General features: G+C 42.0%; 1 protein-coding gene across 5 annotated transcripts; it reads right to left on the minus strand.

Moving 5' to 3' along the window:
- Nucleotides 1-26,593, minus strand: CASS4 (Cas scaffold protein family member 4). 5 transcript variants are annotated; one of them, XM_030007784.2, is made up of 7 exons: nucleotides 24,241-26,593; nucleotides 11,034-11,462; nucleotides 7,722-7,826; nucleotides 6,514-6,663; nucleotides 3,351-4,685; nucleotides 2,476-2,535; nucleotides 1-1,749 (listed from the first exon to the last, which is right to left on the minus strand). In XM_030007784.2, exons 1-7 carry the CDS (start codon nucleotides 24,283-24,285, stop codon nucleotides 1,336-1,338), a joined length of 2,538 nt encoding a protein of 845 aa, XP_029863644.1. In that variant the 5' UTR covers nucleotides 24,286-26,593; the 3' UTR covers nucleotides 1-1,335. The 5 variants fall into 5 exon arrangements, with proteins under 5 accessions (XP_029863644.1, XP_040978086.1, XP_040978087.1 ...); XM_041122152.1 differs by lacking the exon at nucleotides 24,241-26,593 and adding an exon at nucleotides 20,419-20,608; XM_041122155.1 differs by lacking the exon at nucleotides 1-1,749 and adding an exon at nucleotides 1,760-2,134.
- Between the last annotated feature and the right edge of the window lie 9 nt (nucleotides 26,594-26,602).

Raw genomic sequence — 26,602 nt, forward strand, 5'->3', positions numbered from 1 at the left:
AACGCCAGGAGCGAGTTTAATACAAAACATACAGAGCCAACGTGAAATGCAGTTACTGCATTTAACCGTGCAAACAGTAATATTTACAAATGTCGACGTTTAAATAAGGGTGTAAAACATGGTGACTGCCAGGTGAAAACAAAACCGAGAGGAAGACGAGGGAGCTGGTTTTTCCACAGACCACTGGAGCGTGTGCACTGTTGCAGTGCAAATTAGCTCTAACTACTCACAAAATTGTCCATTTTCAGGGCACAGACAGAGGTACAACATTGTCAAGAAAGGCCAGGCTTTGAAATTTCAGATAAAAACTTTAAAATAAATTAATTAGGAAAAATACAGATAACACAGGCATACAAACAATCTGCCTGTGTGGTTACACGGCCTTCATCGTTGTATTGCAGATCCAGCAAACGGGGGGATAAAGTTAATGAGCTACACAGACCAACAGAGTAAGGGCCGCTCAGAGAAGCCCTGGGCAGCCTCGCCAGCACGGGTGCTCTGGGTGCCCAGCAAGAAATAACGTCACCTTTCCAGTTTGTAGGAAGAGCTTGTCCAAAGCCTCTGCACATTTAGTGACTAAAACTGTTTCACTTGGAGCAATGCTCCGAACAGCTTCAGGATGCGATAGAGGACGACTGAGACGTGCTGCTCCCCGTGGATTTATCAGGAGCCAGGACTCCTCCAAGTCAGTTTTCCTCTGTGCTCAGATACTGGGTGAAGCATTTCCCATTAACATCTAGGCTACATGTAGTACCTGCCAGATTTTGTCCCATAATATATTTATCGCAGTTGTATATTAAAAACAAAAGTTAGCTTTGCAGCTGTTTAAAAAAAAAAAAAATGGTAATTACAAATTTTGAGTAAAGTCCTCAGGAAACAATTGATGATGGGATATCATAAGTTACAGAACATTGTACAGCAAAATTTGAAGACAGACTTTACGTACCCAAATAGGGAAAAAAAAAAAAAAAAAAAAGGGAAAATATACTTATCTGACCTATATAGAAATTAAAAAATAAGAAGTCAGCCAGATAATAAAATAATTGGGCTCTAATACACAGCAAACATTCCTGCTCAGTCACTAAGATGATGGCATTTCCAGGCAGGATCTGAACAATGGAGAGGCACAGATTTAATTCTACAGATCCTCTTATGCATATGCTGTTGTGTGGATCTTCACCTGCTAAAAGTGCACCAGCACCCAGGGAACTGCCCAGCATGAGTTCTTAGAGGTGACTGAAAGTTGGCGTCACTGAGCTGCTCTTGCCCCCCTTGGCTGCCACATGCCAAAGGAGCAACAACAATGGAGAATTTGTAAAAACAGCAAAGTGTCTTTCATTCCATCATTGCTCTAAACTGCTGTGTGTACTTAGACAGCTCCTCAGTTTGATCCTGAAGTTCCCTCATAGCATCTTCATTTGGATATTGTATTGCAGCATTTTTGGTGGCGAGAGCCAGATTCTTCAAGAGGCTGCAAAACCGGCTGCTGCTGTGGAGAACATCGCTCCGAGCATCTCTTTCTTGAGTTTCCTGGCAGAGAGAATCCACTAACTTTTGTCCCACCATAATGATCAATTTGCTGTGGGATATGAAGACTTCAGGTGGCTGGTTGTTGCTCAGACTATTAGTAAATACACCAATTGCCTTGTGAAGTGCACTGAAACACAGCTTACAGTGTTCTGGGAGAGCGATTTTCTTTGCAGAGTCCTGCTTGCTTTGATTTACAGTCTTTTTTGCAGATGGCAAAACCTGGAAAAAGGTTAAAAAAAAAAATAGACTCAGGTTGGTGGCACACTGATTGTTTCTTTATTTGCTCTACCCTATATTCTTCACGTTTCTTGACTTACAGGAAGTTTTGTTAGTTAATAGTCTCCAACTTGCCCCAGCCCAGGAGTCTTTTACAATCATTTCTCCTTCCATAAAGTACTGGACTTCAGCGTGGTATTTTCTCCCTATTGCCTTTTTTCCCTAAACAAATTTCACTGAATGTGATTTTAATAATGGATAGCACACAAAGTGCTGTAGCTAAACACCATCCTTTATACAGTCTGGACTTCAAGCTTTCAGATAGTACAAAACATTCAGACTCGATCTGTAATGGTGCCAACTTCATGAGGGTTATGAATGATTAAAACTGTACGATAACAAGAGAGTCAATCCTTATACCAGTGCATGACAAGATATTTTGAAGTACTAACTCTCCCAGCCTTGTCCCAAATGATACACAAAGGCAAGTAAATAAATAGTGTGACTTTAAACTAGAGTGGTTTGCTACATTTGAGGAAAATAGATGTTTTGCATGGGCTTTCAGCAGTAATTCTAAGAACTAGTTCTGGTAAAACAAACTATGACAAAACAAATAGATCTCTATACATAGACATGTGTGTCCAAATGCAAATTATTCTGAATTTTAGCAAGCATGGAAACCAGGAACTAGAAGTCCTCATAAGTAAGAGTTTTCAAAATCAGAAATACCTTTGGTTTTGAATCCGTACTTTTCTTTGCTACTTCTTTACCTAAAATGATTTTCTGTGCCTGTTACAAATCAAAATGAAAGCAAAGTTGAAATGGTTTACATAAAATATTTAAATATAAATGTGTTTTTTCTCTTATTTCAGGGGTAAACAACTCCTTGCTATGCAGCCTTCATGTTACTACGGACAGCAATGGTACATTTATTAGAAGCAACTGTAGTTTTTTTCCTACTAAAAATTTAGTGTGTGATCCTGCAAGATCTAAGCCTGAAACCAACATCAACAAAACATAACATTTCTTAAATTCTAAGGACAAGCCAGCATTTCTTTATGAAACCAAGAGAGTTATATTCTTAGTAGACATTTCAGTAAGTCTAAGGAGAATGATTCTAACAAACATCCAAAATTATTCTAACAAATTTTATAATTCACAGTAAGAGTTTAATTTGTGAAATCAAAAGTTTGTACGAAAGCATGCTTTCCAATATATCTCAAGTTAGAAAGTTAACATTTCTTGTCTAGTCGTGTCAGAGTCAAACAAACAAAATGTACTGGCAAGAAGAGAACTACTAGTCAGAAGAAACAAGTTGCTAACCCCCAGCTAAAAGCAGTTTCTCAAATGAATTTAAACAGGCAAGCTAAAATTTTTTTCTCAGTGCTGGCTGCCTGGGTAAATTCTCAAATGCCAGTTCTCTCTATTACTTAAAATTACTGATCATTCTACATGTGCCATCTAGGACTAACAAAATCCTGAATTCACGTGAAGTCTGGAAAATAGGAAGTAGTGCAAACTGAATTTGGCACTAGTGCAAAGATAAAACACTTAATATCTGCAAACGATCAAGAACATAGATGGTAAAATTCAGTTATACTAACCTGTAACTGAACATAATCACAGTCCTCAGTAGCATCTTCTCTTGGTTTCTCAGGAGAGACCTGACTTTGGTTGGGTTTATCAGGAGTATTTCTTTGCAGCGAATCTATTTCTACTCTTCTTGGCACTGTGATTTGTTTTGCCATTTTGTATTCTGGGTTCACTTTTGATTGCTTCGTTTCTTGTTCCTTCTCATTCTTTCTGAAGAGGAGCTTTCCATTGGCAATGATGATGGATACAAACCTCTTGATATCATCTGGAATCGTGCGGGCTACCATAACAAAGCGATCAAGATCATCTGGGTTGTTCTGAGGTTTCCTGAGGACCAAAGCTTCTAGTGACCAGTTGCAGTTGTTTAGAGCTTCTCTTGTTTCTGTCAAAATTTTGAATGAGTTCATAAGAATTTCCAGCTGTTTTTTAATTCTGGTCTGAAGGTTGTTATCAGTTGCGTAAGAGGCATTTACCTTTACAAGTTGAGCAAAGGCCAGGAATTCTCCCAGTGATACTTTTATGTGATCGATTGCCCTATGGATTTCTTCAATGCTTTTCTCTAGGTGTTCTTGTAATCTCCATTTACTACTCACAAAGATCATTAAACTTGCAACCGAGCTGGATACACTGTGCTGCAATCTAGTCACTGTCTCTATGGCTACTTCAAGGTCCAGTTTAATTTCTTTGGCAGGCTCTTCTGATGATGACATAGAAAAAGACTCAGCAGAAGAGTTTGAGGATGTAGAGAGTGTACTGCTTCTGCTATCCACACTAGAAACAGATAATCTGTCTTGTTCTAATTTGACATCTCTTGAGAGCTGTGGAGGAGCACTGTATGCTTGGTCTCCAGAACTGTCGCTGTGTTTTTCCATCTCTTTCTTGGACTGCACAGCAGTGGGCAAACCTTTTGGAATATCATAAACATTCTCTTCAGAGGTCTGATTCTCAGCCTTTGGAGCCAGGAGACTTGGGGGTACATCACAGCTACCATTTTGTGGCAAAAGGAGCACATCCCGTGAGGATGGAACATCATAAAGATGGATATCTGGAAATGTTAATTTCCGTTGTGTTGGTGGAATATCATATAATTGTGGATTTACAACTTTGGCTTCAGTACTTGTTGTTAGCGCCTTGTACCTAGCCGGTGGTATATCGTACAGCACCTGGTTCTCTAAGGAATGGCCAGAAGGGTTTTGTTTTAATCCTGTTTTTTCAGGTGATACTGGAATATCATAAATCCATTCTGACTTTCGAGGATTTGGCAAGGTATTGTAATGGCCCCAGCACTTTTTCTGAGATTCATTTTCTGAAACATCAGATTCTCTTTTGGGAGGGACGTCATATAACTGCAACAGAGCACACAGGATTCATAAACCATGTTTTTAAACAAAAAAAGAGAAACAAAACTGAATTCTCAGAGCATGTAAACGCTTGCAACTCCAGTAATGTCAATGGAACTGCATTGCAAAAAAGCTAGCCCATAAATTTTAATTTTCTTTCTGAAATTCACAAGCTGCACATATGAAGGTTAAAATATTTTGAGCACAGGTGATTAAATTGTACAGCAGTGTTCTCAGTCAGTGAAATCTGTAGGCTGTTCCCTGGCTCCTTTGGGGTGGGAAACTCATAGTTTTCTGGAATGGCTACAAGTGAAATGCCAGTTTATTAGTAGGCAATGTTAAATACTCAGTTGTACAGAATGAAGGAGGTAAGACTTCAGTAGCCTCTGCATAAGAAAACACTTGATTTTCCAGTATCCCCACCCCCATTCATATGCATACCATGACAAAAAAATAAATCACCAACAGACACCGCTGACTATTCTCAAATAACTGCAAGGAGTTTAAATTTTTACTTGATACAGGTTTGCTAAGATAGATACAGATCTTGCCCAATGCCTTAAAAATACATGTGCATACAGCTGGAGCCTAAGCTGGAAAATGCGAATGCAGGACCACTTCTTGCATAAGAAAATCCAGACTAATACTAACAGGCACTTCAGGAGAGATCATACTTGGATGCTTTACAAGCATAAAGCACAAGCATGAGGGAGTGCAAGGAACTATAGGAGTGTGCAGCAACAAGAAACAACTGAAGGTACTATTATGTAATAAAAATTTTAAAAACAACTGGCCAGGTCAGACTTCCCTGGTTGCAGAAAATGTGCGTGAGAAGGGGAGCCCAGACAAGGGTGTTTCAGACCAAAGCCAGAATTTTCCAAATTGCCCATGAACAAAGAATTCTAAGAAAATTTGAGTTTGGAAACAACGATAAACCGTGTCTCTGCAAGGAAATCGGCTCCCAGGCTGTTGCAGCTTGTCAGTACAATTGCTAACAGCCATGAAGATGTCAGGAATGCCAGCTTCAATGAGCAACAGCTCATATGCCAGCACCCCAGTTCTGGGTAGCACCAGTCCTACTGTCGCTGCTGAACAGGCTTTGTGCAAGACTGGTTTCTCCAGTCGTGGGGCAGCTGTGAACCTACAGCACTTCTCTTTAAATCCACAAAAACAGGAAGCCTCAGATTTCCTGTGCTGGGATGGTCTGCCCCAAGATCCTGCACCTCAGCCCTAGGCATGTGTGCTAAGGAGCATGTCAAAATTCTCTTGGATCCTAAAACCGTTCAGGAAACCTGAAATATTTGGCACTCAACAAATTAAGAGTTTCCATCGAGGCATTTTCTTTGTTGTGATATTTGAGATCAGCCCTTTCTTCAAGGATGGTACTTGTCAAACAGTGGGGAAGAGATGGGAAGCCTGACCACCCCCCTGACCCCGAAAGCCAGGAGTGCTCCACTCCCAAAAAAGGCACAGGAAAGTGCCGCATGGAACGGGGACAGTTAGTTTCCATCTGCTTAAATATTACAAACAGACATTCAAGAATGTAGAGTATTGAGTCTGCTTTTCATGCTGTCATAAAAAGAAGTTAAGGCAAGAGATCCTGTTGCCTGCACTCTAAAAAGCAAATGCAAACCCAGTGGTAGTCATAGTCCTGGTAGGTACCCTGACTATCCAGGAGCCGGGTAGTACTTGTCTCTTTAATATGAAGGACAAAATACTGCACTGAAGATGCGCTGGTCTCGTCCCCGCGATCACCTTGAGGGAGGTTCAGCACACATGCCCAATGTCATAGTAATGAGAGATTATTCTCTTGTGTCCAACAAACCTTACTTACGTTGCCCACTAGTGAGTCTTTCTGGATAACAGCTCCTGCCTTTTCTGGGCTGGATGGGATGTTGTAAAGCTGCTTCTGCTCTTCCTGGAAACACTCGGTGGATCTGACCAGCACAGAGCCCTTTCGTGTGGTGGGCGGAGTGGCACTCCTCTGGTCAAAGGGAAAAAAAACCAGGCTGACTTCAATCCTTTTTAGAACCCACTGAAGACTTCGGTGGTATGAAAGGCTTTTGGGTTATATACTGTGTCGCTCCTAGTTCGGACAGCGTGGGTCAAACTCAGCCTGACAGAGAGCACCTGCTGGAGCACCTTCCCGCAGCGCTGCACGCGAGGGCGGTGGGCACTCGGTGGTGCGAGACAGCCGCCATCTACACGCCTGGCTTTGGGTCTGAGCAGGGATCACCCCACTTATACAAAGTGGGCAACACAAAGAAGTTTGTGGATAACTTGATAATAAGTGAATTAGAGCGGGCTCAACCCCGCGCTGCTAGGTGCTGCCAGGGAGCGTAAGGTGCGCAGGGAGGCTCTGTGGACATGCTCCAGTCCCACATACACCTATGCATGGTAGGTGATGGCATGGGGCTGGGGCCTGGCATCTGTCCCATCCTGGAGACCTGCACAGGCTGCAGTGAGATGTAGAGGAAATGTGGTGACATTCACGCTCCCCAGGGAAGGATGGTATCAAGAGCAAGATCATGTAACAGGACACTTCAGCTGTAGATGCAATCCTGTGTTGCCCTTACCCTGAATGGGTCGTGGTTACATGATCTAATCCCTTGCATTTTGTTGCCCAGAAGGTGGGTGGGATAGGTGACATTTAGTTTCTTTTTGAACATGCACTAGTGACTCTTCTAGAAACATCTTGAAATCTTCCTGATCAAATGACACACAGACAAAGCACATTTTCCAATGGATAAACCAAGGCAGAGTGGCTGACACTCTGATACTGAGAATTCATCTGTTCTCTGGAACTCAGTAATGGTAAAACTGAAAACATTTATTAGAAACGTACCAAATTTAAAACACATTTCTCTGAATGTCTAACAAATTCAAAAGAAAACTGCTTTAGGTCTTGAACTTCCCTAAAAATATATGGTTTTCTGCCAAATTTTACAATAAGCAAACAGGGAAACACTAGAATTTACCTTAAAATCTATTCTGAGGTCCTACAGGGTCCCAACTGCATGGGGGGACCGTGGCAGGACTCACCTGCGTGAGTAAGGACTCCCGGCGCTGTGTGGATGGAACATCATACACCTCACTCCTGATATTTGGGACTGAAGCCCGGCATGCTCTTGGGAGAGTAAGCAGGTGCTTTTAGGGAGGAAAAAAACACAGTAATGAGAAAGCTGCAGTGAGCAGTAAACTCAGGACATCTTTGAAAACTCAGTTAGTTGAATAGGCCACTCTTAGAGTAATCACTCTTAAGTAATTAAAAACCTTTCAGCTTTTCATTAATGGTGATAGACAGGAACTGACCTTACAAGCAGGCATGGTATTTTTTCCCCATAATTCTCCTTTGATAGCATTTCTGCTTTATTTCAGATAAGATAAGAAATGGCACATATAAATCAACCCGCCTTACCAACCAAGGGAAGGAAAAGATTTGCAGAAAATCCAGCTTCAGTTATCACTTAAATCTTTATACTGTCCAAAAGCAGAACCACTAAAAAAAGAAAGGGGGGAATTTCTACTTCTCCAGTCTCACAGAGCCATTAGGTCAAGCCTTATTTATGGGGAGTAAGAGCAGCAAGAAGGTACAGGCTGAGATGCATTATTCAGTAGTTATGAAAGACTGACTCATTTGGTAAGGGTAAACATAGTTACCTTGATGTCCTGTCCAGCTCCATAAACAGAGAAGACTGATATGGGAATTACATTATTTAGGTCAATTACAGACTAGTTCTCCTGTTTGCTTTAAACATCATTTTAAGAGCTATGACCAGATCTGTGGGACAATTAGTTAAGATGCCAAAGTATGAATGTTGGGAAAGGACTTTTTTTAACAACAACCCCCAAAACATGGAGTTTTGCTCAATTAGCATGGGTTTAGCCTGGCTCTCCACAGCTGGTTTATAAATGGAGTATTGTAAACTACTGACCCACAGAAACACCACCATGTTACAATAAATTATTTAAAATTGGAGGTAGCATTCTCCATCAGGTAAGTGATCGTTGTAGTGACTAAATTTAGGGGAAATATGGTAGAGGAACAAGACTCCAGCTTTACAACTGCTTGCTTCATCTTTGCGAAAGCTCTTAGCTCTCATCTGAAGAAAGGGAACGAGGAGTGAACACAAATCCCCTTAGTGCTCTGCGATATGAGCCCGTCTTGCTTGCAAAGAGAGGCAGAAAAGAAGAGACTTTCCTGAGTAGAAAGGGTAAAAGATAAGTGGTATCAAGAAAGCCATCCTTAGCCCAGGTCTGTCTTCAGATGGACAAATCTTACTCAGCATACAGCAAAAACGAAACTCGCCGAATATCACATCTTACTATTTTTTAAAGTACTTTCAGTCACAATAAAGCAAGGAGGTGCCCTGTGTATTAGGCAGAAGTGACAAGGCTTTTCTAACAGGGTGAAAGCACACAGATTTTGAGGGATTTAGTTTTGGTTTATTGCTTTCAATCAGCTCCCTCAAAGACTTAGAGTGGCTTAACCCAGCTGCTCAGAGGACAGCTGAGTATGCCAGGAACTTTGCCAGTTGTCCCATAGGATCTACGCAGGGCGTCCTGGAGCGCTGCAGTTTGTTCTGCGCACACACAGGCTGTTCACCCCTGAGCCTCCCCATGCATCTGTGTATGGCTTGTGACCACCGTGGTACAGTTGGTGTAGTAACAGCTGTGATGTTGCGCAGGAGGCAGTTGCGGCAAATCTGAACTTCTAAATAATAAAAACAGGCTAGGATTTTTTTTTTCTTTTTTTTCTTCCTCTGTTAAACAAGCTTAGGTACATAAGCTCACAAAATGAGAGACAGGAATAGCCAAGGAGCTCTTCTGTTGGGCCATTCATTCAGATAAAAAATAATAGATGACATTCTCAGTCTGATTTGCTGGCACAACAGAGAAAATTTCTATCAATCTCGCATTCAATTTGCAAATGCCTTCTTTAGGGTTAGGAATGTGGAGACAACAGATCACAGCAAGTGCAAAAGGGTCTTTTGTAGCTATTACTCAGTTTGAGCTTGCAGTTATGGTAACTGTACACAAAGGCTGAATGTGCAGCTGCAGTGCTGAAAATTAGGTTTCAGTCACCAGAGATGCACCAAGCTTGCCCATTTTCCAGCACCCATTTGCCACGCAGAAGGAGCCAGCACTTCGGTTTCCATAACTGTCCTTTTGGCACAACGGGATGAAAGCTGGCTGACTGAGTCCCATAAATCAAATGATCATTAAATCTGCCTAAAAGGCTATATAGTTCAGGGCTGAATTTCTTTCCTTTTCCTTTTTAAATTAACATTTCTAACATGAACTTCATACATGGAACAAAGAGCTAGCTGCCCAGGGCTGAAGAGCTCATGGGACTGAACAAAAACCTGCACTTGAACTGCCTCCCCACCTGCTCTATTTACCTTTTATAATAAAAGGTTCCCCATTCATTTTATGCTGCAGAAAGCACAAGGTTTTGATGTTAAGACATTTGATGCAACATTTAGTCAAATTACGAGTTCCATGTACATGTTTCATTTGAATGCCAAACACAAAGAGCAGGAAGAAAGAAGAGGCCAGGCCAGGCAGCTGTAATGAAACCCTGGAAAACCTGGTTTGCAATTCTCCTCCTTAACTGGAGGGACTGGCGGCTGCTCTCATCCCCTACACCCTGGTCACTGTTTCAGCAGCAGCAAAAACAGGCTGGGAGAGAAATTGGTTCAGACCACACAACCAAACCCTGTGCCCTCCAGCATGTCTAAAGCAGGTGCTGCTAGTTTGTGCAAGCGTAGTGACAACCTTGAGTATCAGAAGAGAAAGGTAGCAGCACTCTGAGCTTGCTGAGACACTGGAAATAGTAGAAACTAGACCAAAGGCAGCAATCACACAGCAAAGGGCGATTTGTTTGTTTGGTTGGTTTTTAATTACAAACTATGTTCCTGTGCAGATGGATGCAAAGACCCCACATATGCCCAGAGGACTCTGGATGGACGCATGCTCTAGACCATCAGAGGAGCAAGTTCTGTGTCTTGTTATTTTAACTTTGGGGTAGGTTTGTAAACCATTTCTAGATTCTTCCAAACAAATGGTATATTCTTTTACTTCCTGCCCTATTTTACAGCTGCTTTAAACTTTCAAAAAAAGTGAGGGACTACAGAATATAGAGACTCTCATCTGTTGCCCAGAGCAGCATTTCTCACATAATGCTATAAACTGTAGTAGAATTGATGGCAGTTTCCTAAACACCATTTATTAGAATGGCTTTGCTGCAAATTCCACTGAAGTGCTCAGGCCAATAGCCTTTGTTATTCTCCCACTCCCAATGATTGTTTTAATAACAACATTAGTTACTGTTATGGCTGTTTATATTCTTACCTGGTTTGTTGAGCTTTGGGTCCTTTCACTGAGCAGCTGTGCAGCCAAGGCTGGTACCCGATATATTGCTTGGGCAGGTAGGGTAGAAACCTTAGCTGGAGATTTAACCCACCCCTCCATCTTCTCATAGGTAGACGACGACACAGTAGGCTTGGGGACGGAGGGAACCTGGTAGATATTTTGTTGGCCCGCTGGTGACTCTGCGGAGTTGCTCCGGGTGGAAGGAGGCAGCAGGACAGCCTGAGAGGCGGCAAGGAGCTGGAGGCGATTAGCGGGGGCCAGGCCCTGCCTGCCATGGAGGGAGCATTTCCACCAGCCCTCGCTGCCAATGACGTTTTGGTCCAGAACTGTCAGGATGTCTCCTTTGCGGAAGGCCAGCTCATCGGAGCACTCTGCCTTGTTGTCGTATAGCGCCTTCGCCAAGGTATTCTGGAGAGAGGAAAAACACCGGCATTGCACAGTTACACCAACAAGTGTTAATTAATTGTTTCCGGTTTGGTGTTTATCTCCACCTTAATTTCAATTTAATTCAAGTCCACCCGTTTTCATATTAAACAACATTTCTCAGAGCATTGGTTTCAGAGAGTTAAATGTTTGAAGCCTGTGTCTGCTATGTTCAGTGCAGTAAAGAAATAGGTAATAATAATACTGCAATGTATTTCCTCATCACCTTTTCCCCTGACGCTCTTAGACTTATTACATATGAACATCCTATATGAAAAATAGGTTGTTTTCCCCACTGGCATTCTGTGAATTGTCAGAAACTGCAGAGAAAATGCATCAACCATCGAAAAATAAAAGTCATGCTTTCCTGCCTGCTACCCAATTTATCCGAGGACTTCAACTGCACATGAAAAAGGCTAATTATTGCTTACCTGGAGGAAAAAAAAAAACCTAAACAACCCCAACCTTGCTTATTTTCCTTTAAACTTTTTCTTTTCTCAGAGCCTTATGAAGACAGACTTCTCAGTAATGTCAACACTAAGGGGGTTAATAAGTGCCAAGTGGTAACACCGATGGCAGAAATACTGAAGAGCAGCAGTGGGCTGCAGTACTTGTGAAGACCAGACTCCAGCTAGCTGTGTCCATGTCCACCCCAGTGCGGAGAGTTGGATCCTACTGATTCAGAGCATCCCAGGCTAAGATTTATGGGACACATTAGCTCAGGGAAAAATGTAATTGTGCACACAGTGACACCAAGCAAATAGCTCTGCTGTCTGCTAAGTCTTCACAGCAGGTCAGTGCATTTGTGAGCTTAACTTCAGGTAAGCACACCTGAAACAGTGTCTGTGTTTCTCTCCATCACACAGACGTCACCTGTATCTGAATACTGTCATCTCCAGTATATCTTGCAACATCTTCACAGAGTGCTCTTACTGTAGTTTTTTTTAGACAGGAAACCAAGGAGGAATAGAGTAAGCAACTTTCCTAAGGTCACAGGAAATCTGTGAGATAGCAAAAATTCATATTTCCCAGCTTCTTCACCACAGGGCAGCCCTACCTGTCTCAGCTGAAGCCTACAAATTTCTGGCAATCATGAGTGCGTAGGTCACCACATTTTTTTTTTTAGCTTATTTATTTGGGGCATTTGCTTACTCATTACAAGATGACAGTTAAAAGAATGGAAAGTAGTAGCAGCAGGTAGCTTTATTCACTCGAGGCTTTTGTGCAAAGGGTAGAGCGAGCTGTGGACATAGTGTTTTTCAGTAGAAGATACTATTTGGTTTCAGCTTTAAAATGAGACTGACTGCTTCCCAGTCAGTGGGACACTGGCTGTGTTTCAGCATTAGTTTCTTATCAGAAAGTGCAAGTAATGTCCAAAGAGATAGTACCCAAATAGGAAACGTGATGCCTTTTATTTTTGTCCAGAGCATTTGCTGAAAAGCAACAGCTGGCTTGAAGTTGCAGCAGAAGTAAACCAATTTGTCAGCTCAGCTGATGAAAATGGCCTGTTGTTAGCAGCACACATTTCTTCGTCAGGGTGGCCATGAACAATGGCCTTTTTATGATACGTGGGCTTGTCCATCAGCAGCTGCCAGAGATGGACAACAGTCCCATTTACCTTATGTCCTAGCCTGGTTAAAACAGTCTTCTTGCCTTGAACATTGGAGTCCACTTTCTATTTGGACAATGCCAAATGCTCTGAACCACCTGTGTTGAAGTCAGTCCTCCAGGAATCCCACCACAGAGCGCAGCCCAGGGTGGGCTTGGGCTTCACGCATTATTGCAATTTTTAAGAAAAAAAAAAAAAGAAAGGAGAAAACAGCCAACTTTTCCTATTATTCATCAGCAACACTTAACATTTGACCCCTTGTTGTTGGATGCTGTACAGACACACTGAAAGACAGACCCTATTCTTCAGCCTGAAGAGGATGGGCAGAGGGACACTCTCCCCCTTTTGCAAACAGGCAACTGAAATGTGAAGAGCCTTATCCAGGCACACGCAGGAAATCGGTGGCAGAGCCAGGAAGCCTGAACTCAGGAACTGAGCCCCTGCCCAGTGCATTAGACAACAAGACTGTCTTTCCTAGTTGCACCAACACAAGTAAGAGGAAACGTTGGTTCACGGTACGGTTTTAAAAGGCACCTAAATGTTGACATTTCCCGACATAAGTCTTTCTTGTGGAAATACCATGCTAAACACGTTGTTGGCCCTAATTCTATTATCAACCAATGTATGACACAACAAAATCTATTTTCAAATCTCATTTGTTTTAGAGTAAATATGATGATTTTCACTAGGTCAGAATTTGGCCCATAGACATCAGTGAGAATTTCTGCAAATAGTAACTGTAGACTACAACCTAAGTTATGCAGAGCAAGGAGATAATCCTCCCGCTCAGCAACACTCAAACATGACTGCAGCATGTATTGGCAGGATAAATTATTCCAACTATTCTCTCATCTCTTTTCCTAAACATTGCTAGGTCTGCTTTGCTGCAAAACGAGTGAACCAAGAGAACAGCCAGGTCAGCAAAAGCAACAGGGAGGTCTATGCTCCATTCAACAGCCAAGCTATTCCACAGAAAGGCTGTCAAAACTCAGCTGACCAACACTTCATTTGGCAAAGTCAGATGAGTATATTCAGGGGCACCCCCACTAAATAAAAAGTTAAATTTTAAACTTACACCACGAAAGTCACAAACCTTTTCAACAGAGGGGTCTCTACGCTTGAAGCACAGCACACATTCCTTTGGTTTTGCCAATAAAGCTGTGCAAACATCCAAGGGCAAGTAGCCCACAGCGAGATACCAATTCAAAGCTGAACACAGTGGTTCAAATTGTGAAAGGTGGTCTCCAATTTGTAGTGCTCAAATTAGGGCATGTGGGCTCACCCCTGTGGTCAACACAAATACCCAGGCACCTTTGAAATCATCTCAATTGCAAGCCAAGCAGGGGATTAAAAAAAAAAATAATCATAGGACACTTTGGGAAACCTGACCTAGCTAGAACAACAAAGCTGTTCATAGATCCCCTAATATGCCATCCTTAGGGATGGAACTGAAAAATTTAAGATCTTAAATAGAGAAGTCATGGAGACAGGCCCCAACCTCCAAGACTACGGAACATGAATGAACTGGAAGATTATCAGACCTCTGCAGGTCAGTGGAACTCTCAAACAGGACGGGGGAGTGGGAAAAAGAAAAAAAAAAGAAAAGCAAAGGTTCTTCTATCTGAGGCAGCGCTAAATTAAATTTCAAGTTTCAGGGCACACGGTCAGTACTACGGAGTTGGAGAGCAAATCTTTTCCATCCACTCTCAGTTTCAGTATTGCGTAAGTGCACAGCAACATAATTCAATTTTTCATTATTTTCTTTCAGGAATACCAGCCCATCACTGGCATAATAGGCTAGCCACTGGTACAGATACAATTCCCGGTGACAGTGAAAGACATTAGTGATCTAACTGGCTTGCAGCCCTTGGTGATATTTTTCAGTGCATTTTAAAAAGGGTAAAGAAACTTCGGAAGGTATTTCAATGAAGAGTTCTTATCCTTTTGACTTGGAACTAGTCTCTGAAGGAATTTATAAGAGGTAGAAACATGCGTAACAGAGTATATTAGTAACTAGCAAACTACAGGAAGGTAGGTCCCAGGGAAAACCCTTTCAAAAGACAGCCTTTTGTTGCAGTGCAATATGAGGATGAAAAAAGAAAAAAAAAATCCAAACCACTAAGACACCCACCCCCCCCCCCCCACCAACATCTTCCCTGAACAGACTCTTCTGTGTAATTTCAGCACCCACAGCCTGGCAGAAAGTTGCAGCAGTACATTGAAAAACCAGTACGAGCAGCACCACACCGCTGAAGTAACTAATTTCTGCTGAATTCTAATCTCCACAAAAACACAGAAGAAGGAACATTTTCACAAGGTGTAAAAACAACATGTCAAACATGTCTGCCTTTTCTATTTTGTTCTGTGTTCTCCTTGGCTCCTCTATTTATTTACAGGACTAGTAAGTCCCCTTTATTTCTTGTTTCCTTTCCAAGGATTCTGGTTGCTCACCCAGCTTCTCAGGACCCTACTGCACCAGGTGTGGAAGAGACTGTGAGGCATTTCTTTTATGCAGCGTTATCTCCAAAGGAATGTAGGCAATACTGTTCATATAAGCTCCATTAGTTTTTAGGAGTCCCAGCTGTGGATTCAAAAAGTATTAGCCCAGGATGCTGAAGCAAATGTTGAAGATCAGTCTAATACTGGTAAAACAAACTATTAAACTCACAGCAATGCCTAGCATCACAGGTGCTGATGTGTCTAGCTATTTTATAGGATATACATACAAGCAAGCATTGAACTAGCTAGCTTTGGTACTGGAAAGTGCTGTAGTTCTGACAGCAAAGAACTTGCTATAGGTTAGTTGATTTTCTAGTAGAGTTTGAAGTGGTACTCAATCTGTGGCACTAGAAAAAACCTGCTGGAGCCACTGAGCTGGGTCAGTTATGAAAGCTAGATTGGTTATATCCATGTTCCACTGAAATTAAACTCCTAGCAATACTCCCGTGAGGAGGGTATGGCGACGCTGAGTAAACCAAAGCACTACAAGGTTGGGTAAGGAACCACCACTCTCCCATCTGTGCCCTGTCGCTTACCAGCATCCAGCCCCACAGCCAGCTCCGCGTCCTACAGGCTCCATCTGCTCACGTTAAGAAATGCCAGATCTCTCATTTTTTGAGACACTTTTAAGAGAACTCATCCCAGCCAACTGATTTTGCTCCTACTGTTATTGTGATCACAATTTTATAGACAAAAGTTACAGGAGGTTTATGGCAGGTGAGCGCTTGATCCAACATCACAGATAGACTTGGTAGACCTTAGCCATCTCCAGTTACGTGGCTCTGGCTCATCTAATGTGGGGCTATTTGTCAGAAATGGGGCCCTATCTACACTTTCAGCTGTCTAGGACATATGTGAAGAATCACTGTGGCAGCCCCTTTCGATCATGTAAGCAGAAGCATTTCTGACCTGCCATTAACTATAAACACGTACTGCATTCCCAGGATCGCAGAGACCTTACGGGATGCTTAGCTAGGAGGAGGCTGTGCTTTGGGGCCAATGGGATCTGCATTTTTTCTTTATTACCAGAGGAGCGGAAACTGGCTGTCTAACACTATCATCCACAAAATGCCATCTAGGGCCAGCTGTGTATAGTTCTTTATTATTTTAGCGATCTCGTTAATGTGTCCTTACAATAACCAACATGTAATAAGTACTAACACAACACAGATGAGATCAAAGTGTTTTTCCTTCTTGGACATTTGTTGCTTCTTCCCCATCAGCAGCCCTGAAAAAAAATCTCCTAAGACAAAGAACATCTTAAAAGCCAGTTCCTCGTCCCATGAGAAAGCACCTCAGCAGACAGTGCTGTTGCTCTCCTCTCACTGAGAGATTTTAACAAGACGATGACAGAGCACAGACCTAGAAAACAGAGGTTGCATCCTCTGCAACCTCTTCCTGACACATTGTTCTCCCCTACACAGAGTCCATGACCTTGTTAGAGCGATGCAAATTACTCACATATATTGAGCCAACCATACTGAATGGATTTACAGTACAAGACCTCTGGTAACACAGGTTCAGTTAACTTAGGTGTGAAGAAAAGTTCTTGTGTAGCAGGAAGTGTGTCTCCTTTTACTGGAGCGTAGATCAGATGTTAACATAGTAACTCTCCCTACAAATTGGACTTTACATCTTTGTTTGTGTATCCTCATCCAGCAATGCTCCCACTATAAAACCTAGCAGCCCTTGGGAGTCTTCAGAATGAAAGCTGTTAACTCATGTTTATTAATGAAGAGAGGGAAGATTTTAAGCAAGAGTCGGTAAAGCTGATAATTGTACAAAATTATACATTTCTTATTATAAAAGTCTATAACCTCAGAATGGGAGTACTCACATAGACTGGCATCTGTGCTTGATATACACAATAAATATCTGTGCTAAGGTAAAAGACCCCTACTATTACTAAAATCTCCCAATCCCTCTCCTATCCCAGTCCCTATCCTCAGCCTACAGTACTATGCAACAGAAAAAAACCCCACCCTTGTAAAATATATGTGAATGTTTCTAGAAAAATCCTTAACAATTATCAAATGATAAATTGAGCATCTTCCCTGCAAGTCTCCCCAAATCATTTCTCTACTCCCCCCCCCTTCCCACTCAGTTTGTATTTGGAAACTCCAGCTCACTACTATGTACTATTTCACATGACACATAGGTACTGTAGTACTTTACAGCATTTCAAAGTAAAAAAAGTAATTCATCTATTGTCTTAAATTTGCTTCTTAAAAAAAACTTACTAAAATAATCTTAAAAAAAAGGTAGTTTTAATCACAGGAGTTTCTTTTGTGGATGAAGAAAAATATTTTTAGCTGCATTTTGCACATAAAAAAAATTTGTAAGCACTTTTACTGCAGGAAAATGGGACTTAAAATATTTGAGGAGAAGGAAAAGATTCAGCTAAAGGCAGCGGGTTGTGTTTGCTAAACAGTTACGCGCATGCATCAATGACACCCTCTGACATGTTTACAGAACTGTTTCCAGTTAATCTCTCCACCTCGGAACAAAGCTGAAGAAATAAACATTCTCCATTGCCCTGTTAGCTGGGAACACGCTTCCCAGAGGAGTCTCGTTTAAATAGTAGACCAAGTTGAGTCAATTTAAGTTTTGCCCCATTCAGTTAATTGTAGGCAGAGTTCACATGGTCAACATACACAGAAGAAAGAATTTACCTGAAATACTCAGATCTTTCATCTACATACATGTGCCTTCCTTCTAGGTGCAGGGTTTGCACGTCCCACTTGATGTGCAATGTTTTCTCTGACTTGCAGAAGATCCTTCTACTGTATTTTTTGTTTTGTTTGCATGGTTTAGAAAATAAGTGTTCTGGTTATACAGAAGTTTCAGATCTTTTTGTACAAGTTTCAACAAGGAATGGATATCAGGACTTGCTATTATTGCCTATTCAAAGGGTTAATTGATTTTTTGAGGGTGGAACCAGGTGCTAATCATCAGGTTTTAAATTCTGAATGGTCAAATCAATTTTTGATAAAATAAAGAACACCCAGTTTTTATACTTCAGGCAGAACCACATCGATGGAAGTTGTGCAGCTTCACATTAGTCAGTGATGTAGGGGTGGGAATTACAAGCTGGTTCTGTTAATTCTCTCCAAACTCTCTTTTCTCCATAAATGTAGTTAATCAAATTCTAGCTGTGTTAAAACCAACAGAAACCCCCACTGTTTTCAGTGTGATCAGGATTTCATTCCCATTCACAGCATTTTCACGTGTGGTCTCATGCCCAAGTTAACGGAAAAATAAACTGATATTTAAAAACTGAATATGTATGTATTTCTGGGTTTTGGTTCCTCCTACTATCCAAATATGTTTTCCCATATGCACCAAATTAATTTATTTTTCACTTTTCTAAACCTTTTAGTATCTTAATTGTATTTCATTATAATGTTTATTTCCAAACATGGGTTTAATGACAAGTACAATTTTCTCCTTCTGCCTCCTAAGCAATAGATGCTTCACAGAGACTCATCAGAGCAGGGTGCTTGCCCTCTTTCCTCTGCCTGCCCAGGGAACAGGCAAAAAATTCCTAGGAGAGGTTGTCAGGAGCAAATTACAAATTTTTCATTTCCAGGGACTGCTACCTATTCTTCCTCCTGGGTGCACAAGCGTGACGGGATGCTCTCCCTGCATCCCATCTGACCCGTGGCAGAGTTTCTGCTGATTCCCTGGACGTGGCAGAAGTGACAGCAACCGAAAAGGCAGAGGCTCAGGGGTGGGTGTTCTCTGATTCATAAGGAATCGGCAGCAACACCACAACTCCCAAAGGCTGCCGCTTCCTCCGGCTCTCTCATTGCAGTTATCTGCCCCAAAACATTAATTCTTTTTTTAAGACCACCCTTTTGGACAAAGTTGCCTTTATCCGAAATTTTAGTATTTTTCTGGGAAAAAAAGTGGACGATTTTTCACCTGCCCTAATCACCAGCCTGCATCACTGCTCCCGTGCGACAGCTGTGCATTGCCTGTCCCCCATCATTACCACAGGGCACATGGTGACCAGGCAGACCCTGCCCAGAGTCACAGCTGCCAGAAATCAGCTGTAATGTCAGGCTGAACCATTCAGTTAGTTTCACAGCCAAAGAAATCCTGCTTAGCACAAAGCAAGCTAATGCTGGAAGTCTGGGCAAAAACATCAACATATGACTATAAAATGGATTCGATCCGTCCGCTTATTCCCCCGTCCTCCCAGAGCAGAGCAGTATTTCCTAAAAAATGAACACTGCCACCACTCCTTTCCTCTTTTGAGCTTCGGTTCTTTCTGCGAAGAGCCCTGCAGGACGTGGTCAATCGTTATCCTAGAGTGCAGGCTTTCCCAGGCTCACGTAACTCGAAATTACTTGACATTTTCTTCATCAAAGAGCGACTCAAGTTGTTAAAACATTTCCATTACTAATTTTCTAGTAATCAGTACAAAACCCATAATCTTTTCTGAGATAATGTATGGCTCAAGGGTTAATCATTTAGCTCATTATTTCCAAGAAAATATGGAAAGCAAGGGCTATCCTAATGGCCAGGCAGGGTCATTCATGGTAACTTTTTTAATAAGGCGTACTATTGCCTCATACGGATGGTACAAAACCTTACCCTTCTTAACCATACTGTTGTTCTTGATAAAACATTTTTTTCAGCTTAACTTGGATTGTATTTTAAAAATTAAGACCGTGTGCTCTGTTAGTAATGTGCAAATGAGATCAACAGCATGCTTTGAAAAGGGATTCTGCCAGATACAGATTTTACACTACATACACTTCCACCACAAATGAAATAAGTGGAGCCATTAAATTAACTGCAACAGAAATAAAATAATCTAGTACTTACATTGACCTTCATTTTGTTGTCTCCTATTTCCCTGTTACTCCATCACCTAAGGAGGAGGATGGGATCTCACCCAGCCCAGTCCAGTCCAGTGGATCAGGCAGAGCACTGGAGGGTCTGGCTGGAAGCCTGAAGAGCAAACGCCCAGCCTCCTCGCCCCTCCTGCTGTATTCGGGGGGAGCCCCAAAGGGGAACAGCTATTGGGAACGAAGGGAGCTAATTACGTAGCAAAATTATCTCCACGGTGCAATTGGCCTGCAGCTGCTGATGCTAATGAGGGCCTGGTGCAGGACACACAGATGTCCCTCCTGCAGACACCCCCGGGGAAATGCCTTTTCTGCTTTGCAACCGCATCTTAGCAGGAAAACACAGGGCAGCGGGGCTGAGCCAGAAAGCGAGGGTTGGATTTTGAAGCCGTTTTGCACCTTTTGCAGCGTCATTTTCTACTCCTGATTTTTTTTTTGTACTTAAAAAGTGGTTTGATACTCTTGGAAATTTTCACGTTCAGGTCTCTAGAAAACCGATCTCCTTTGTAGTTACAGAAATCCCTGCAAAATAATCTCACTCTTCAGAGCTAGAAAACCTGAGGAGGAAAGCTAACCATTAACTGCAGCTGAAGGGTTTTGTGTCTTTGATTATTTTTAACAACTCTTTAATATTATTTAACAACAGTGTTATTTAGCATTATTCATAGTTGCTATTTGCTCAGCAACAGCTCTGCCGAGGTTACGCTTATGCAAATGCACAGGTTTTACAGCTTTGTACTTGTGAGCATCTTGGGGTCTGCAAACTTCTACTGTTTTTGCCTTTGTACATGCTGCCTTTTCTCTGGCAAAAGCCTTTTCCTTCCTCTTTCCACAGTAGCTTCAAGATGAAATTAGACACTCGCTCCCAAACCCACAATCACGGAACTAGAAAAGCAATGCATCTTGAATAGAAATGCTGAATTGAAAATGCTTTCTCAACAAAATCTACACCTTTGGGCTGGGACTAGGAGCAGACAAGCAGCTGATGCAGTTGTCCAAATGAGAAAGAATTCCTGGCACAAAGCAGCTCATTTGAATGCCTGCGGGGGTTTTCTTTTTCCTTCTCTTCTCTTCTCTTCTCTTCTCTTCTCTTCTCTTCTCTTCTCTTCTCTTCTCTTCTCTTCTCTTCTCTTCTCTTCTCTTCTCTTCTCTTCTCTTCTCTTCTCTTCTCTTCTCTTCTCTTCTCTTCTCTTCTCTTCTCTTCTCTTCTCTTCTCTTCTCTTCTCTTCTCTTCTCTTCTCTTCTCTTCTCTTCTCTTCCTCTTTTACAACCAGCAGTTTTACTAGTTTCAACACTCCATGCAGAAGATAGAGAACAGCCATTCACTTACTACCCTGGAATTTTTCAGGTGCTACCAGCATTTGAAATGATCCAGAAATACAAGTAACAAAGCCACAACTTGTGGCCGCGAAGCTACTTTCAAATACAATTGAATGTTCTCTTGAATTAATCCCAGACAAGATCCCTGCCATGCCGGGGCAGGGACACCCTCCGCAGACCCTGGGTGACCCACGCTGGGGCAGGGACCCCCCAAGGGGCTGTGGCCGTGAGTGTCCCACCCCGGGGCAAGGACAGAGGCACAGAAAAGTGGAGGAAAAGGGGCAATAATCACAGAGGAGCAGCAGCGGCAGCCAGACAGCTTTTCCCCCAGCCCCAACCTCCTGTGCTGCATCACCTCCTTGAAGGAACTGGGGCGGACTAAGTGTACCTCCCACAAAAATAAGACAAGTTGAGAATAGGAAGGGGGAGGAAAGGTGTTTACTTAAGTGCTTGCTTAATTGTTCATGGTTTATTCTTTTGCAATCACCCGAACCAGTGATTAAAAGTTTGTGTTAACTGGCAATAAATTACTTGAGGTGAAAATTCCCTGGGTCAAGACCATTTTGTGCATGACAGAACTAAAGTTTTACCTCTTAAGATTTCCCAAGGAAAGCTGGGCATCGAGTCCACTTCCACCCAACCGTATCCCTGAGAATAGCCCCACAGTTATTGTCTGAGGCCCAGGAAAATGGAGACTTCATCGTTCTCTCCAGTATTTCCGCTTGGCTGTTCAAGTAACTCCTTGCTCAATATATTAGCTCTGGCAAATCCTATTTTGAAACCCACTATTTGCTCCCAGAGTGTTTGAGATGGAGACTGGGTGGTGACAGCAGGCACCCTAGAGCCACGGGGCTGTGGGTGCAGGCATCCCCAGGTGCACGGGAGCTCACAGAAACAAATCTTGAGTCGTTCTTCACCCACTTTTTTGTGGGCAAGATGGGAATATGTGAACTGGGCATTTTGGAAGGAGAGACAAACTTCAGATCAGCTTAAAGCGTGTTTAAAAAACGCTCCTATTTTTTCTTTGGCAACAGCACAGAAAATGTTATCAAACAGTACGAGAACTATTTCCCAAGCACAGCCCGTCGTGGTAACTGTGTTTTAGATTGCACCAAGACGTGCAACGTTTCCTGTGCAGACTATGCCGCAGGTGTATACGCAACAAGAAAGAAGTAACATCATCTCTTTGGCTGCACTCCTATACTGAATTCATTTTCAGAAATGGTTTTCCTTGTGAAGGTAGAATAATTGTGGCACAGTGATAATTGCAAAGCGTTACCTGTCACGGTAAAGCTACTGATGGTTGGCACATGGTGCTTCAAGAAGTCCAGATGATAGTAGAAAAACCACGTCCTTGGTATTTTCGTATTAAGTATAACGTTCAAATACTGTAATAAACAGTACTGCCAGGGTAGTGGGAACCTTATAAACAGTTCATAAATTATATAGCAGAAATAAATTTGACTTTCAGTTGTTACTCAGCTGAATTTGACTGGGCGTGCTATGGCTGTGTCTAAAGATCTCACAGCAGAACGGGAAATCAGCTTCCTACCACTACATTTATTTAGCCATTGGCAATCCATTTAAGAAAACTGAAAATATCATACCTAGAAATAGAAACTCTCTTCTCTATATAGAAATTAAAAATGTCCTGCATCAATTTCTGATGACTTAATGTGAAAAATAGTCCTCTTATCTTTCCATGCCTCAATGGAAAATTTTGAGTGCAAAAGGGTGACTCATCGAGCTAGTACTAAGGTTTTTTCCCCCACTATATTTTGCATCAGATTTCCAGGAGGCAGTTTATTTACAGTAAACACTGAGATCATTACCCTGGATGAAAATAAGAATTCCCTTACACTGCTTATTACACTTGCAGACAGTAGGACAATCAAGGCACTGACTTTGAATCAAGACTTCAGCATTCTCTAACTCTTATAGCTACAGCAGGTTATTTCTCTATGTATATATATAAAATTACACTAGATACAATATGAATACAAAAAGAAGTGTAAAAACCCTCATAGATTAGTTCCAGTCTTTCAAAAGAAACAAATACAGTCCTTCAGAATTTCTTTTGTTTTGTGTATAACGTACGGAAATTATCTATCATGCAACAGGTCACCTGGACTATCACTGAAAGTCTCTGACAATATAACCGTGTCTCTAATGTTACTACAGGATAGCAGTAAGACAGGTGGAACCTCGAAGTTACATATTTTTTATTTGTTATTTGGGAATTCTGCCTTATTCAGAGCCCTCCCCAAGACAACATTTCTTCCAGTTAATAGTTTTGTCGCAACAAAAAGCGCAGGGAGACATTAGGTACATAAGCATCGTAAGACGACTTCCATCCACCTCGAGAATACCAAACATTTCCAACATCACCAAGCATCAGGCTGAATTCAACCATCAAACCCTACTCTAGGACCCTTTTTTCTTAATTGTTTATATGCTGCACTCAAAAAAACAGACATACCTTTGCAGTTCTGTTGATTCTTATGTTTTTATCCATTGCTGTCATTCACCAGCAGCGTCACTTTGAGCAATACAGGTAGTTACGGCACGATGAAGAGACTTCAGCTTTGCTCTACCTCTAAAAGCATTTAGGATTTTGTAGAAAAGATTCTCAGGAACGATAATTTCTGTGACAACAGATAAGATTAGAAAGAACAGAATGCAAAACAGAAAAACCCTGTTAGCGTATAAAAGTGAGAAAAGTCTGTCTGCAAGTGGAATTTTCCTTGATCTCTCTGTCACCAACTTGTCGCAATTAACCGCAGTCAGAAGTCTCACCCTTCTGTTTTGCTACGTGTTCCTGTATTTCCTCTTTTAGAAATGTAATGAATACAAGAATACTACGTACCACAAGGGGCTGCACAATGCTTGATAGAAATAAGACTGCCACAATCGTATCAGTTCGGGATTTTGAAGCCAACATTTTTCACACCTTTCAAAGTTGTCTCAACTTTTAAGGCACCAATACAATTTTTTGTTATAAAGGGGCTTTGCAAAAACCTTATCTATTACCATCCACACCTGGGGGTGAATGCTGTGTGAAAGACTCCTCCTGGCTGCACCAAGGCTTAAATGCGTACGCAGGGAAATGTGTGGGCTTCGCCTCCTGTCCTGCAATATCCTACCTACCTACCGAGTGGAGCAGTTGTGCTGCAGCATGTTTGAAGGGTCCCTTACAGCCACACAGCGAACTTCCTAACCTGAACTACAAAACTACTTTTCCTTTATTGCACTTCAGTGTTTCCTGGGATTCAGTCTCACAGGGCAGCTCTGGTGGAGACAGCCTGTGTATCCAGGAAATATTTATCGCAGACCAGTACCCCCTCTTAAGTAGAAAGTTTGAAATCTGTTCCAATGGGTGGCAAACAAGCCTCATTCCAGAAATGCCCTTTTAGGAAAGACTTTCCCTAGCACCAATTACTGCCGAGTCAGCATGCCAAGGAATGCTGAAGGCCAGAAGATACAAACCCATAACTGTGCTTTGCTTTCACGTCGGCATGGCTTGTTGGCCTACTGCGTCAGCTCTGGCATCACCTTGCGACATTTCCATCATAGCTTCTTCTGAGGAGAGGCGGGAGCAGGTTACATGCCAGACAGGTATAACAGACCTTTAGGTGATGGAGACTTTCTTGAGGAGGTGATAAATCCTGAGTATGACAGTGCTTCTCTGAGTGGAGCAGCTCACTGGGATGTAGCTACCAAGAGGTACAGACTGCAAAACTCGTGAAGGGCAAGCGGCTGCACTGGAATTTTAATTGATTGAATACAGCTTCTAGGCGTGAAGTTTCTGTAGCATGATCACATGAAGAAAGTAGCAGTAAGCATGATCACATGAAGAAAGTCTAGTTTAGGTTCTTCCAGACCTGCACAGTGAAAAGATGTATTCCCCTTCAATCAAATGCAGATCTAACAGGATGATTACGTGTGTGCACAACATTGTTCTTCAAGATGCAGCTATGGCTCCTCTCTGCTGTACTTCCACGCATGCTTGCTCTGAATGCTGTATAGCAGCCTTGCCCCCTCTCATTCTCATCCCCCATCAACCACCTTCACCTACCAGAGTACCACTGGGATGGTGTAGTACTGAACTATTTCACTCTGGGGTTGCGTCATCTACCTAAATAGCATGAGTTAAGTTTCTTCCAGCCCTTATTTTTTTGAACAGAAAAACTCCAAACTTCTGGCCTCAAGCAACATGAAAAGAAAGAAAGGTCCCAATGTCACAATGTTTTTGTGTTATCAGAATAAAACTCTATTTCTACACTGCAAGTTAAGACCACAGAATTAAGGAAGCTCGAGGTGAAGGCTAGCATGCTGCAAACTGATCAACCACAGCAGCAGTTTAATACATAAACACCAAAATAGTGTTTTAGAAATAGAAGAGTCCAAACACCAGTAGCAAATGTGTTACTTATGGACAGCTTCTTTAACAGAACTAGAACAAATGCAGCACTCAAAAAAAAATTGCTACTGCTATCCATTTAGCAGGCTGGCTGTAATAGCAGAGGGCTGTTGTTGCTGAGCAAGTACAGCACGCATTAATAACTGTGTCAGGACTTCCCTTTTGCCTCCCACCAAGCTCTGGTTCTCCTTGTTTCTCCACCAAAAAAGGCACCAGAACTGCTATCTCATGCCTCCATGTTTCTAAAGTTTTAGAAACTTGAAGGGAGGCAGAGGAGGGGCAAAGAGGATTGCTAAGCCAAGAAATATTTTGCATAGCAGTAGCTTTTAAGAGAAAATTAAATTTCATTCTCTACCACTTTTAAAAAAACATCCCACATTCTATACTGTAAATCTATAGTTGTATCCAATTCAAATGTAAC

The sequence above is a fragment of the Aquila chrysaetos genome, chromosome 3 (genome assembly GCF_900496995.4).
Source record: "Aquila chrysaetos chrysaetos chromosome 3, bAquChr1.4, whole genome shotgun sequence".
In the NCBI taxonomy this organism is placed as follows: domain Eukaryota; kingdom Metazoa; phylum Chordata; class Aves; order Accipitriformes; family Accipitridae; genus Aquila; species Aquila chrysaetos.

Coding starts and splice junctions, on each gene's coding strand:
- CASS4 (XM_030007784.2), bottom strand. CDS start 24,285: ATGACAGCAATGGATAAAAACATAAGAATCAACAGAACTGCAAAG. Junction 11,463..24,240: donor GAATCAACAGAACTGCAAAG/GTATGTCTGTTT, acceptor TCCTCTCTCCAG/AATACCTTGGCGAAGGCGCT. Junction 6,664..7,721: donor GGGAGTCCTTACTCACGCAG/GTGAGTCCTGCC, acceptor CCCTTTGACCAG/AGGAGTGCCACTCCGCCCAC.